The 13,677-nt window shown below is 52.0% G+C and overlaps 1 protein-coding gene across 5 annotated transcripts in view; it reads left to right on the plus strand.

Annotated features, from left to right (window-relative positions):
• The first annotated feature begins 3,695 nt into the window (after positions 1-3,695).
• The window catches only part of KCNQ5 (potassium voltage-gated channel subfamily Q member 5), a 245,745-nt gene continuing 235,763 nt past the window's right edge, over positions 3,696-13,677 (plus strand). For all 5 annotated transcript variants that reach the window (XM_074150150.1, XM_074150152.1, XM_074150154.1 and 2 more), the window contains exon 1: positions 3,696-4,051. In XM_074150150.1, the coding sequence (XP_074006251.1) occupies positions 3,696-4,051 (356 nt within the window). The remainder of the gene's footprint in view (positions 4,052-13,677) is intronic.

The following is a 13,677-nucleotide window of genomic DNA, read 5'->3' on the forward strand; positions in this document are numbered from 1 at the left end:
AGGCACATGAGTGGTTTCCAGCAGCTCGACGAGCATCTCTCTGTGACCTGGGGCAACCACACGCCCAGGTGCTTGAGACCTGGCCTGGGCAGGTTCCAGCTCCCGCCTGGCCCTGCAGCGTGGAGACAGCGAGCCCGACATCCCCAACTCCCACCAGCGCCCTCCAACGCCACTGGTCTTCTTTGCTTCCCCCCCTTTTTTGCCCTCTCACAAGGTTCCTGTTCTCTTAGTAGCCACCCCGTGTCGCGATTACCCCAGCGCACTTCAGAATTCCTGTTACTCATCTGCAAATTTAGCCCTTGTGAAGGCTGGCTCTAATTTCTAGTGTGGCTAACCCCAAAATTGCACTAGTAAGTGTCTTAGAAAAGGAGTTTACATGCTGTTGCAAACCCGTATTTTATTGTTTATAAGGGAATACCACTGTTGTTTAAATAATTTCCTCTCTTTTATTAAAACGGAACCCAGAAACATTGATTTAAGACAACATATCACATGTAACACTTTGGAAAGAAAACCCTGAAAATCCCAAATATCGCAACATTTTGTTCCTGATCAGAAAGGATTATATGTACCAGCTGATCCTTCCACAAGTCAGGATGCATAACATTTGATGTGTGCATTTGAAATAACGCGACAGGATCTTAAAACCTGTGCTTTACAGCTTTGGAAGAGTATGTTGTTGGCATTTGCCATAAAGCATGGCAACAGCCGCTCCCCAGCGGCACTGCCGCGCACCCTGCCCTTCTCCTGCAGGTGGGATGGACTGTACCTGCAGCCTCGGAAGCCAAGGTTCCTTGGGATGTTCTCGCCTTGGAGATTTCGTCAAGTAGATCCTCTTACTGACACCTGAACCCGGGGCGACCTTGGACCACGCGGACACGCTAGAATTTCACACGACTCATCTCTGTAGGTATTATGCAGTCCGAAGCAAAAATATCAGGGGAATTTGTTGTCGTATAAATGTAGACCCGTATTTTGCAATAAATCCTTAGAGGAGGACTAGCCTTTTCACCTGGCACAGCTCCTCTGCCTGGTGCAGGGCGAGCAGCTGCCTGGGTGCTAACGATCTGCTCGGCATTCAGCTGGCCTATCATGCCCTGGTTATCTGACATGTTAACAAGCAGGAATTAGAATAATGACCATCAATCTCTTCTCACAATACATAATTTTTAAAGCATTATTTAATAAAAGATAATGGGAAAATACTTTTGTTCACACCCCATAAAAATAAAATACTTAATTCATCACTGAGCGTATTACTTTTGTTTGCTCCCCGCTGTCCTGGTACCTGTGGCTACGTTTCAGCATCGGCCCGTTCTATTTGTGCTCACAGGCTGCTTTCCTTACTATTATTTAAATTAATAGATGATTTTAAGCGCCACTAGAGGGCACAGAATTATAACAATATTTCTTAGCGCATCACACAAAGTACAGGAGGAACGGGAGTTGAGTAATTTCCACAGGCTGTTGCCCCGATGCCCGGTTGGAAGCCCCAGCCCCGGAGGAGCGGTGCCTGCGGGGGGAGCGCCTGCGGGACGGGGCCTGACCGAGCCCCGCACCCCCCGCTCCCCGAGCGACGGCACGGTTCGGCCTCCCGCGCCTCGAGCACCGACCCCCAAATATTTCACCGGAGTCACCGCGGCCGGCGGAGGATGAATCTAAGCCCCCGGAGGCGCGGCTGACGCGAAAGGCCCGCGGCACCTACTGGGCTGTAAAGGAGCTCAGGGCGAGGAAAATGAGAGTAAACACTTGCCTATGGAACCAGGGAAATGCAAACGAGCAGTAAGTGAAGGATTAGCTAACTCAATTTACAATTCAAAGAAAGAGGAGTAGGTATGTGCCACTGGAAAGCTTAAATATTAATGGGGTTGCTGCGGATACTTCTACCAACTACTTAACATCCGTTTCGGCACGTGCGCGTTCCTGCCGCCCCTCACCGCGGCTGCGGGCGGCCACGGCGGCTCGGGGGGCGAGAACGCTCCTGCTGGAAGGTGCCCGCAGCCGGGGAGGAAGCGCAGCCAAGGAAGGAAGGAGATGAAGCTCTTTGTTTGCAGACACTGATTGCGGAGACAGCGTAGCAGTAAATTAGTGCTGCTGATGTTTCCACGTCGCCTTAAGTAGGGGCACAAGTTAATGGCCTCGGTCAGAATATGACATCCACCGCACCGCTTCTCTTCTGGAAGTCGGAGGCGGTGCGTTAATCAAAGGCTCGAGAGCTTGGCCTCTAACTAGCCACAGGAAAAAAAAAAAAACACCAAAATTGAATTGAATTTCTGAATGCCTCTATTGATTTTCGCATAACATTAGTGTCCACGTTATTAGTTTTCGTTAACCCTTCACGAGTTAGCGCCACGATTTCACACTGCGGTGCTGAGGCTGCAGAACCCCTCACACGCAGCTATTTTTCATTAACTCGGAGCTGAAGTGCCGGGGGGGGGAACGGGGGGGGGGGGCTCACCCTCTCCCCGCGTCCCCCGGGGGGCGGCGGCTGCCCGCAGCCCCGGGGAAGGGGGCGGCCGGGGGGCTCCCACCGAGCACCGGCGACAAACGGCGGCCAAAGCGGGCGCGGCTGCGGGCGGGGAGGCGCGGAGCGGCCGCGCCTGCGGCGTGGTGGGGTGGATTTATTTTTTTTTTTTTTTTTTTTTTTTCCCCGCAAGCTCACCTTGATGCGGCGGGGAGTTAAAGGCCCGCTCTCGGCAGGGGGAGCTTTGTTTTCTCGGCGCAGCCCGCGCACCGAGCGGCGGCACCGCTGCGCTCCGGCCGCACCGCGCCGGAGCTGCCGGGGATTTGGGGTGGGGGGGAAAAGCCGGCGGGGAGGGCACCCCCCCCCCCCCCACCGGGGCCGGGATCCGCTCTCTCCCCGCCGCGGGGGGCCGGGACTCGGCGGAGGGGCCGGAGCGGCGTGCGGGGCTGCGCCGCCCCCCCGGGGGGACCGCCGGCGGCCGGGCTGCGCTGCCCCGCCCGGGCCGGCCGCGCTCCCCGCCCGCAGCGGGGTCCCGCCGGCGGCCGAGCCTCCCCCGCCCCGCCGCCGGGACTTACGGCAGTTTTGTTACTTTCTCGGACTTAAATGGACATTTCCCGGCAGCGCGCCTAGCCCGCGGGCGCCGCGTCCCGCCAGCCGCCCGCCCCGCCGCTGCCTCCGCCGCTTCAGCCCCGGGACGCGGAGGCGCCCGGCAGCGCGGCCCCCGCCGCCCCCTCTTTCTCACCGACTTTCTCCGCCGCCGGGAGCCGGAGCAACAGCTTGTCCGGCCCGGCCGGGCCACGTCCCGCGGGAGGCGGCGAGAGGCATCGCCGAGCCCCGGCCCGCAGCCCTCGCCCCCCGCCCCCCCGCGGCCTCTCCGCCGGAGCTGCCCTCCCGCCGCCCCGTCCCGGGCCGCGGAGCCACGCCGGGCGGCGCGGCGGGGGCCGGCGGCGGGGCGCCGCCGCCCGGGAGGAGAGAGCGCCCGGGGGGGCGCCCGCTCCCTCGCCGGGGCCCCCCGCGAAGCTGCCGCAGCCCGGCTCCCGCCCCCCCATCCCCCCCCGCGCCGCGCCGGGCGCCCAAAGTGGCCCGAGCCCCCGCGCCCCGCGGGCGCCGCCCGGAGACCCTCGGCCCCCGCTGCCCGCTGCGGGCCGCCGCCGCCGCGGGGTGCCTGGCCGCCGCCCGCGCCCTGCTCCGCCGCGGCCCCGGCGCCCGCCCCGGCGCCCGGGGTGATGCCATGCCCCGCAACCACGGCGGCGGGGAGGAGGGCGGCTCCGCGGGGCTCTGGGTGAAGAGCGGCGCGGCGGCGGGCATGAAGGATGTGGAGTCGGGCCGGGGCAGGGCGCTGGCGAGCGCGGCGGCCCGCGGCGACGGCCTGCTGCTGCTGGGCACCGGCGGCGCGGCCGCCCCCGCCGGGCTGCGGGAGGGCCGCCGCGGGAAGCACGGCGCCCGCATGAGCCTGCTGGGGAAGCCGCTGTCGTACAGCAGCGGGCCCAGCTGCCGCCGGAACGCCAAGTACCGCCGCCTGCAGAACTACCTGTACAACGTGCTGGAGCGGCCCCGCGGCTGGGCCTTCGTCTACCACGCCTTCGTGTGAGTACCGACCCGCGCCTCCCGTCCCCCGGGCCGCCGCCCGCACCTGCCCCCGGCCACGGCCGCGCCGGACCGCGCACCTTCCTTCCCCCCCCTCCCCGCTCCGCGGCCGGTCCCCCAGGAGGAGGACGAGTCCCCGTCCCCCCCCCCCCCCCCGCGAGTCGCGCCCAAAAAGTGCCCGGGGAGGCATCACGGGGGCGGGGGAGAAACGCCGCCACCTGCGGCGGGGCGCTCCGCGGGGCGGCGGATAATCCGCGCGGCCCCGGGTGGGAGGCGATGGGGGGAGGCCGGGTTCACCCGGCAGACGGAGCCGGCGGGGAGCAGGCGCTCGCTCGGCCGCCGGGTCGCGCGGGGGTTTGCGCGGCGCTCCCGCCCCGCCGAGGTCGGAGGGGGCGAGGGGTGCCGGCCGCTCCCGGGGTCCCCTCCCCGTGGCGTCGGGGCGCGGCGGAAGCGCCGGCGGCCCCCCCCGGCCCGGGTTTCGCTGCGCGGTTTGAAAAGTTAGCGCCGCGGGGCCGCCTTTTCTGCCTCCCGCCTGTTTGTTTCCGCCCCGTCGGGGGTGCGGGTGGCGGCGGGGGCCGCAGCCGCCTTCCCGGGCGCGTGCCGGCCGCGGGGGGCTGCCACCCCGGTGCGCCCTCCCGCCGCCGGCCGCGCCGGGACCGGCCTTCCGCGGGGAAGGGCGCAGCGGGCGGCCCCCGCGCTGACACCGCGCTCCCCCGGGCTCTGCCGTCCCTGCGCCTTTTCCTCCGCGGTGGCTCCTCCTGTCGCCCCCGTCCCGAAGCGGCCGGCGGCTAACGCTTGCCTCCCGTCGCATCGCCCCGGGGAGAGCGGTGCCGTCACCGGCGCGGCGACACTTGGGGACCTGACATCTGTCGCTCCGTAAAGTATCCCCAGGGTCGGCGGCGTTCCTTAGTTCCCCAGCAAACCCCGGGTTTTTTACGATTTTTGGTAATACTCGGAGGAAGGGCCCGGCTCGAAAGGCTTCTGGTGGCGGAGCGAGAGAGGCGAGTTGTGGAGATGGATCAGGGTCCTCGATGAAAACGTTGGGATAAATTACGGAGGAAGGATGATAGGCGTTACTGTATCAGGGGTATGACACACGGTGTTTCTGTGTCTGACTACAGAAAATATATCTTTAAGAAAATGGAAGATTTAATTGAGGTGCTGTAGGTACCTATATTTCTGTGATAGCTGGTGGATACAGCGGCTTCGGTTAAAAAAGCATCTGTTCCTTAAAGGCTGTTTGATAGCGTAGGGTGCTCCTCTCCGAGCAGCCGGGGAATGCCCAAATCCTACTTTAATAAAAAGTTTTTATAAGTGAAAAAACCACTTTGCCAAAACGACGGCAGTCTGATGAATAAGCTACTTTGTGGGTAGATGTATTTAGCAGGTCGGGATTGCTGGAGATAACGAGCAGCAGAAACATACCTCATGTGAGATTTTATTCGGTAGAAGGATTTTTGCCCGCTTAGAAGATCTTCCCATTCTCTCTGCTTTACTGTGAAAGTCAACTCTTACAGACTGAACTTTCTTGTTGGAGGGCATTGATTTGGTACGTTTTGCTGTTCGGGTTTTACAGGTGTTATCCTGCGGTGTGGATGGATGTTAATTACCCTCCTGAGAATCACCGCGGCGTTCAGTAGGAATTGTCTCGCTGCAGCGCCCGAGGCTGCCATGCAAAATCCCTACATTGTAGTTTTGGACCTTTCTCTTTGAGATCGTGATGAAAATCATTAGAACGAGGAAAGTTCAAGTTGGAAATAAAGTTGACGAGTTTAAACCTCCAAAAAAAAAAAAAGAGAAGTAAATTTCCAAACAGAGTGAAGTCATGACACAGCAGCACTGTAAACAAGGAAGATTGCCAGCTGCGCTGAGATAATTGCCTGCATAGAAAGAGTGCCAGTTTTAATTTTTAATTGCAAATGGCAATTTTGGCAGCTGTAAATGCCAACGTTATATCTTTTATCTGAGCAGATCTGTGTGAAAGAGCTTGAAACATTATTGTAATATAAAGGCACCTAGTAATAATATTGCCTTTAAGGATCTGCCACTGCTACAGTGTTTAAGGTTCATCTGAAGTTCCATTGGATTTCAATTCGAGAGCCACCCTCGTTGCCACTCTATAAATTATTCTAATGTATTTGTGGAATTCTGATTTAATGGCTGCCAGATATTCAGATAATATTTTTGGTGTTTCAGGCTCAATTTTTTTTTTTCCAGCCACCACCTGATCAAATACAGTTGCATCTTGGAAAACATACTTTCTTACAGAATTAAAAAAAAAAAAAAAAAAAAGCAAACGCCAAAACTATTTGTAAAAAAGTCCTGAAGCAGCCAAGTAGCTTGGAGTTGCAGAGCCATTACCGGGTGCGGGGCTGAGGTGCCTGCTCCTGCCTCTGCAAAGCTGGTCCCGGCTGCGGGAGAGCCCGCCAGAGCCCCGTGCTCTCTCGGGGAGGGGAAGGGGCCGTCTGGTGTGAGACCTTCCCTGGAGATCCCTGGTCTCCTGAAGTGAAGCTCCCTCTGAGAGACAGGTTGAAATAACCCAAGGGTGGTTTCTGAGCTGCAATTGTAAGCCTTGGATCTAGAAGTTTATTTAGATTTGCCTGTTTGTTTTTGAAATAAGAAGTGGGGAATTAAGGGCTGGTTACAAATAAGGACCCATCCCTGCAGTCGTGTTTTCCTTTCTCATTTCCATGGGGAAAGACACTGTTGAGCTGAGAATTGTGCCCGGTTTGCTCTTCTTTTTTTTCTTTTTGCCCTTTCAAATAAGACAGGAAAATGGGGGGGGGGGGGGGCACCTGAGTGTTGTGACCCACATTCAGGAGTCAATTGGCTGGTTTATTTGTAAATATAAAGTTGCAAAATGCTGGAAAAGTACAGCTGTTCTGCAAACTTCTGCTACTAGAGGGAGGACCTACTCTTGAGCGAAGGCCTTTGACTTCAGAATAGCTGTGCTGGGGAGTAAAGCCATCAATTACATGTTTCTTGGCTCCTTTTTTTGTACCTCAGTAGTTCCTCACATGGGAGCCATCATTAAAAAACTAAGATCTTTACAGCAAGTTTTTGAAAAACTGCTTTTCAGATACCACAGTCTTCTGTTCTTAATCACTCAGAACACCAAAAATACGAACACTTACAAAATCAGAAAAGAACATTCATACCATTTGTGAGTAATGAGTCAGTAACTCAAACTCCTGCTAGTAAAATATTTATGCCCCACCACATCACCTACACACGGAGCATGTGCGCGTTTAACGTGTGCGCACCTACATTAAAACGCTGTGATATCATAACATTTCAAAAGCCTTGTCTTGGGATGTCATAGGATTTCTTTCTGTTGTTGCTCCTGTTGCTTATTTAGATTATTTTGGGTTGTTTGACTCAGTAAAAATGTATAGACGTCGCTTTAGAATGATCAAAGGGGAATTCCAGATTTGTTGCAAATTTAACTCTGGGTTTCATCTTCAGTTGTCATAAGGGTTTTGTATTATTCTTATTCTTAATTGACATTCTGAAAAAGAGATGGCTTGAGAAGTTCAGAAAAAAAAATACTGCTCTTTGATACTGTTTGCACTGCTAGGGTATAATTAGTTGCATAAGTTTCCTAATTTAACATGTTGGATTCATTTCAGGAATAATGAAGTTTCTCTTTCTTACTGACTTCTCTGTAATATATTCCATGCAAAATCCTCTAGTGTTTGTTGTAGGGATGTCCTCCTCTTTGCAAGGCCACCACCTTTGGCTCTGGGAGGTCCTGGGTCACCGGTGGCAGGGCTGGACGCGGGCACGGGGCGGTGTGGCTTTGGGTGACCTGGGCTGACGGGGTTCCTCGGGCATCCTCTGTCGGCCACTGCTGGAGGGACAATGCGGTGCTGGATGAATCTGTTCTGCTTGTCCTTTGCGTTATTGATGGGAAAACTAGTTCTGAAAGCAACCCTAATGATGCCATCAGAGATGTAACCAGCTATTTTAGTTCTCTGGATCTGCCGGAAAGGACAGAGCTTACTAATGATCAGATGGCGATTGAACAGCAGCGTCTTTGCACGTGAGCGAGCACGATGTGCTGCATCAGGCTGTGCCACGGGTGTCATTAGGGACGTTCTGATTAAAAAAACAGCAACAGTAATGTGCGGCAGCCTAAATACTTGCTTTTCTTGTCTCCTAATATCAGAAAGTAGAAGACATGATTTTATCACTTTATTTTATCCATCTCAAGGCATCTAATGGACTAGTTCCAGGTGCTCTGTGGGTAGATCTGTGGCTTTCATCTTTTTGAGCACCATTTCAGAGTCAGGGTCTGGTGGTGTTAGGAGAACAATATATTTTTATATGCTTTAAAAATAAATAACAGCATGATATTAACAAATAACAAATAATAGGGTTGACAACATAAATGACATGGCAAAGCAAATCTTACTAGATACGAAGGAGGTAAAAATTTAAAACTCTTTTACTGTAACACCTGAACTTCAGTAGGCATTTTCTTTCAGGGTGTGACAGTGAGTGGCAGTGGATATTTAGATGCACTTCAGTGTAAATCTGCAGCAGTTCCCTGTGTCTGAGGCAGGCCGTGGTTCTGTGTGTGTGCACGTTTCTCACTTAAATGTTGTTTTGGAAGGGGCCTTTGGAAGTCACCCAGCCCAACTGGAAGCCCAGTCACATCAGCTGGGCTTTGTCTAGGGAGGTCTTAAACGTCACTGGATGGAGGTGCCACCTCCTGGCTGGGACGCCTGTGGGTCTGCAACATCCACCTCTTGGAAAGAAAGAGGGGCTTTGGCACGGGGGGGAAGGGACGGGAGAGCCAACCTGAACCTCCCAGGTGGCAGTTTATGGTCATTACCCCTTTATCTGGCATAGCAAGAAGAATTTTGCTGCTTTGTCCTTGTGATTTCCCTTCCAGTAGCTGTGGGCTGCTACGAGGTCACCTTAGATCAGCCTCTGGCCCAACTGAACACGCTCAGCTCCTTCAGTTCTCTCTGTAGGACACAAGCTTGGCTTTGTCGCTCTCCTACATCTCTTCCAGCTTCTGCACAATGTTTCACTGGGGGCAGGGGCAACTGGGTGCCATAGTGTGAGGCCACGTTGAGTAGTGGAGAAAAATAACTCTTTGTCCTGCCGGCCCCACTCCTCTTGTGCAGCTGTATGGCTTGGCTCATTTCTGATGAGGGCCTGCTGCTGGCTTGTACCCACCCTGCCGTGTCCACGGGAACCCCAAGGCCATTTTGGTGGGACTGTCGCCCAAACAGCGGGTTCCCAGCCCCTATGGGTGCATGGCATCGTTCCGCACCAGATGCAGATCTCTGCTTTTCTCCTAATTGGACTTCATAGGGTTTTGTGTTCACATCCTGCATTTTGTTGTGCTATCTCAGTCACTCTACACTGATCAGAGAGGTGGAGACCACCTTTAAAACGACTTGCACTTCCCCTGTGATGGGCAGAGAAGATGAAATGGTCAACCGCGCTTCATTCCTCCTCTGTCCTGGTGTTGTTCATGGGCAGTGGTCCTCTCCTGGAACCCTGCTGCGGGCGGTAAATGATGTCTAGCTTCTCTTTTTAAGTTGTTTTTGTTGGAGAGCTATTGCCCACCTCAGGGGTTTCAGCAGACAAATATCAGGAGTGTTTATGGTGTGATGTACCTCCCTCATGATGTACTTACCTCAGCAAAACCCCGTTTCACAGTTCAGTTTTAAGGCTTGGTCTACTAAATCTTCTCGTTTGTACCGGTGCTTTCTTTCTGACTTAAGAGTGGTGATCCGGGGGAAACAACTAATTTGCCATAAAAATCAAACCTGATCCTCAGTCGTCTAGAGAGAGGAGAACAAAAGGCTTTCTTTGAGTCACCAAGACCTGGACTGGGGAGAGTTCACACGTGGGCTTTCTTCTGTTTCTCATGAGGTTTATTTCTCAGATGGGATGAGGGCTTGTCTCTAGGAAGGGGGGACAGTAGGTGTGCATGTGAATAGGTTAGTGTTTGGGTTTCAAATTTTTAGATAAATCTACAACCTTTGTGAGCAGGGTCTTCTCTGTCTTCTCTCCATCTTGAAGCAAGAAGTGAGTTAAGAGCTTTTTTGATAATTGTCTTTTTGCTGTAATTTTTTCCCCTCATACAAAAATGATGCAGTTAGGACTCTCACCCCCAAATATAATGCTATCTCGGATGTGTTCTTCTTGGTGTGCCAGTCTTGGGCGTGACATTTCTTGTCTTCCTTATCGAATGTCTTGTATGATGAGAGGACTCTTGGTGAACTTCCTGAGGCCTTACTGGGTGAAAGAAGTTGCCTGAAATTATAGATTTATTCGAGGGGTCAGATGATCTATGAATGCATAACGTGGACTAAATATGTGCTGTCTCGGAGGACTAGTTGTTTTAGAGGATGCAAGAAATATTTTAGAAAGATTTTAATTATCTGTAGACAGTATTTGTCTGACGGATTTTCAGAGCAGGCTCTAGACAACAGCTTAATGAGCTGGGCGCTTTTTTCCCAATACTTTTTAAGTTTCTACAGAGTTCAGCTTTTTTAAAGCAAAAATAAAAATCATTATATCCACACAGACTTGATGTTCTTTCCATGCTGCAAATCTGACTGTACTTTTAATAGCTCTCCACTCTGTTTCACTGTTGTTCTTTGTAGCTGAATTAAGTTTCCTGAATGGGATGAAAGCACAGTTGAAGTAATATTTTTGTAATAATTGCAAATAATGTTTAGCATCAACCAAATGGAATTCCAATGCTCATGCAGTCATTAACAGTGATTTCCCTATTCGTGAGAATAAACATCATTAATATGTTTACGAGTACTCATTAAAATGCAGTGAAATTTTTCGTGATATTTTCAGTGGAAAGGAAAGAGCACATGGTTTGTAACTTTATTCATGTTTTTTATTGAGAAAATTTATAGAAGGAAAAGCTTTTATTCCTAGACAATGTAAACTCCTGCCATTGCTAATAAAACTCACTCCTGCAAGGTAGTTGTTTCTTAATAATTCAAAGGTAAAACTTAATTGCCAAGGGTTTAATATTTTTATAAGGTTCATATTTCCATCACCATAAACGCCTGATGGAAATTAATGAAATTTGCCACTGATTTTAATTGAAGGAAAAGTGAGTCTTCTGCACACAGGTAAAAAGATGGAGTAGAAAGCATAAATAATACTATCTAATGAAAAATCTTTAACGTGCACGTAATAGACATCATTTGCTACATTATTCCTAATGCGGTAGATGTTTATTCTTACAATAAATGTTGCTCTTTCCCTCTGCAAATCATTAACACAACAAAGCATGCGTTCTTGGCTTTTTTAATTAATGCTGGTGTGTTGAGATTCGCTTCTAAATATACGTTATATAAACTCTACTGAGTTTGGGGAAACTTGGGGTTGTTTTCTTTTCTCCTCTCTTGTTTTTCTCCGAGTTGGGCTGACAGGTTTCCTGCAAGAGAGCAGCTGTAGGTTACCCAAGGGATTGCCAGCGCAGGTCAGCTGAGGCAGAAGATTCATCAGCCGTACAGTTTATCAATTGCAAAATGATTTTAAGCAGTTGCTGCGCTCATGTGCAAAGTAAACTTCCTTTAAAGATATTAATTAAAAGTTCAAAGGCTGTCTTACAGGTCAGCTGCGCTTGATCAAGAAATATTTTCAATTTTCTGTTGAGCGTTACATTTATCTTGCGAGCGCTGCCGGGGTGTAGTTGCGTTACAGGAAGCTCAGCAAAACCTCCATCCCTTTGGGCGCTGAAGGGGGGTCTCTGGCGGGGCCTCCGAGGTGACAGACTCCCCCAGTGCCGCTTAATAGCGGCCCTCTGCTCCAGGCGTTCCGAGGTGGGCACGCTCCCCCGGCTGGACACAGCTCAGTTTCTCTGTTTGGCCTTCACCCAAGAAAACCTTCAAACATAAACGTGTGTGTTTTCCTTGACAGAGATGGACGTAAATACGTGTGTAAGCATTTTCTTGAAGAGCAAATGATTTTCAAAGGCAGGGAGTACCTGCATCTTCCTTTCATTATTCCGTTGTGTGTTCAATGGGTCATTCACTTTTTTTCTCCCCACTTGTGTAGAATGAAGTTTAACAAATGAATCATGCTCTTAAGCTGATTAGAAGTAATGAAGAAAGGAAGTTCTGTACCTGCCCACTTCTGGATTCAAGCGATAGATTCCTGTTTGTCTTGGCTTCCGTCTTGCTTTGAGGCTCCCTAGTTTGACAAGCAAACATCATTCCTTTCAGGATTTCTGCAGAGTTTTAATTATTTTATCATAGTTACACCTGATATCATATGGTGGCAACAGACTGGTGCCAGGTGTGAGGAAACAGAGAGCAAAAACTTTCTGCTTTGAGAGGGAAAAAATGCTACTGAGGACATTGAGATGCCTCCCTGCCCCACTGGTGTCATGGACTGGAGCATTTGCACACACCCTTTTGAGGTCATTCAGTCAGAAATAGCATCTAACTTCTCCTGGGGCATTAAATTTAATTGCTTTCTACGGCCTAAGCTCATCCATAACCGTGGTATCTGAGAATTACCCATTAGAGGCAAACGCACAAATCTTCCTCCTCCAGGCTCTGGTGGCAGCAGCGCACTTAGAAGTTACTGCTGGGGCCTTTCTAAAGAAGCGTAAGGATGCTGGCGTACTTGAGAGGGCCTTTTGTGGGAAAATTAAGATGAAATATTGTTTTGCATGCGTTTCTGTAAGTAGTGGGGGTGGAGGGCCACTGATGCTCGGCAGCGAGTTTGGAAACGCAGCTCGGTCTCCCCAGGAGACACGGCCGTATCGGCAGCCGCATCTTTTCGATGTTGTTGGAGGGATGGCAGCGATGGCTTAACTGGAAGCGGGCACGGTGGGGCTGGTGGCGATGGTCTCCTGCCCTCAGGTGGCCCAGCACCTCCTCAGAGGCTTTGCTGTGCTGCCAGAGAATCACAGTGTGAGCTCAGCAGCTTGGAAAGCTCTCCTACATCCAGGAAGGTTAACGCTGTCTGAGGTTAGAAGTGGTCTCTCAAATCCTTAGGAGGAAAGAAATCTCTGTTTCTGCTCTCGTCTCTGTGCAGTTGATGCTCTCCTGTAGAGTCAGATTTTCACGTGCATCAGATGATCCATTGCCACGGGAAGGAGCGTGGTCCTGCTCTCTGCCGTGCTCTGAGCGAGGGTGCGTGTGGTGGTGGGAGATGTAAAGCAGCGTGAGAAGGAGCTGCTGGAGGTGTCTGTGCAGCAGGGAGGAGAGAAGAGCCCGCGCTGGCAGCTGGAGAGTTTGTCTTAAACCTGTCCCTCAGACCCTTCTGAAGTGCAGTTGGGGGTCAGAACTTGGAAACACAGAATCATTTAGGTTGGAAAAGACCTTTAAGATCATTGAGTCCAACCATCAACCCAACACTGACAAGCCCACCACTGACCCACGTCCCTCAGCACCACGTCTGCCCGGCTTTTAAATCCCTCCAGGGATGGGGACTCTACCCCTGCCCTGGGCAGCCTCTGCCAGGGCTTGACAACCCTTTGGGTGAAGAAATTTTTCCTAATATCCATCCTAAACCTCCCCTGGTGCAACTTGAGGCCGTTTCCTCTTGTCTTATCGCTTGTTATTTGGGAAAAGAGATTGACACCCCCCCTCCCGGCTACACCCTCCTTTCCACTTCCTTTTCTT

The sequence above is a fragment of the Numenius arquata genome, chromosome 7 (genome assembly GCF_964106895.1).
Source record: "Numenius arquata chromosome 7, bNumArq3.hap1.1, whole genome shotgun sequence".
NCBI lineage: Eukaryota > Metazoa > Chordata > Aves > Charadriiformes > Scolopacidae > Numenius > Numenius arquata.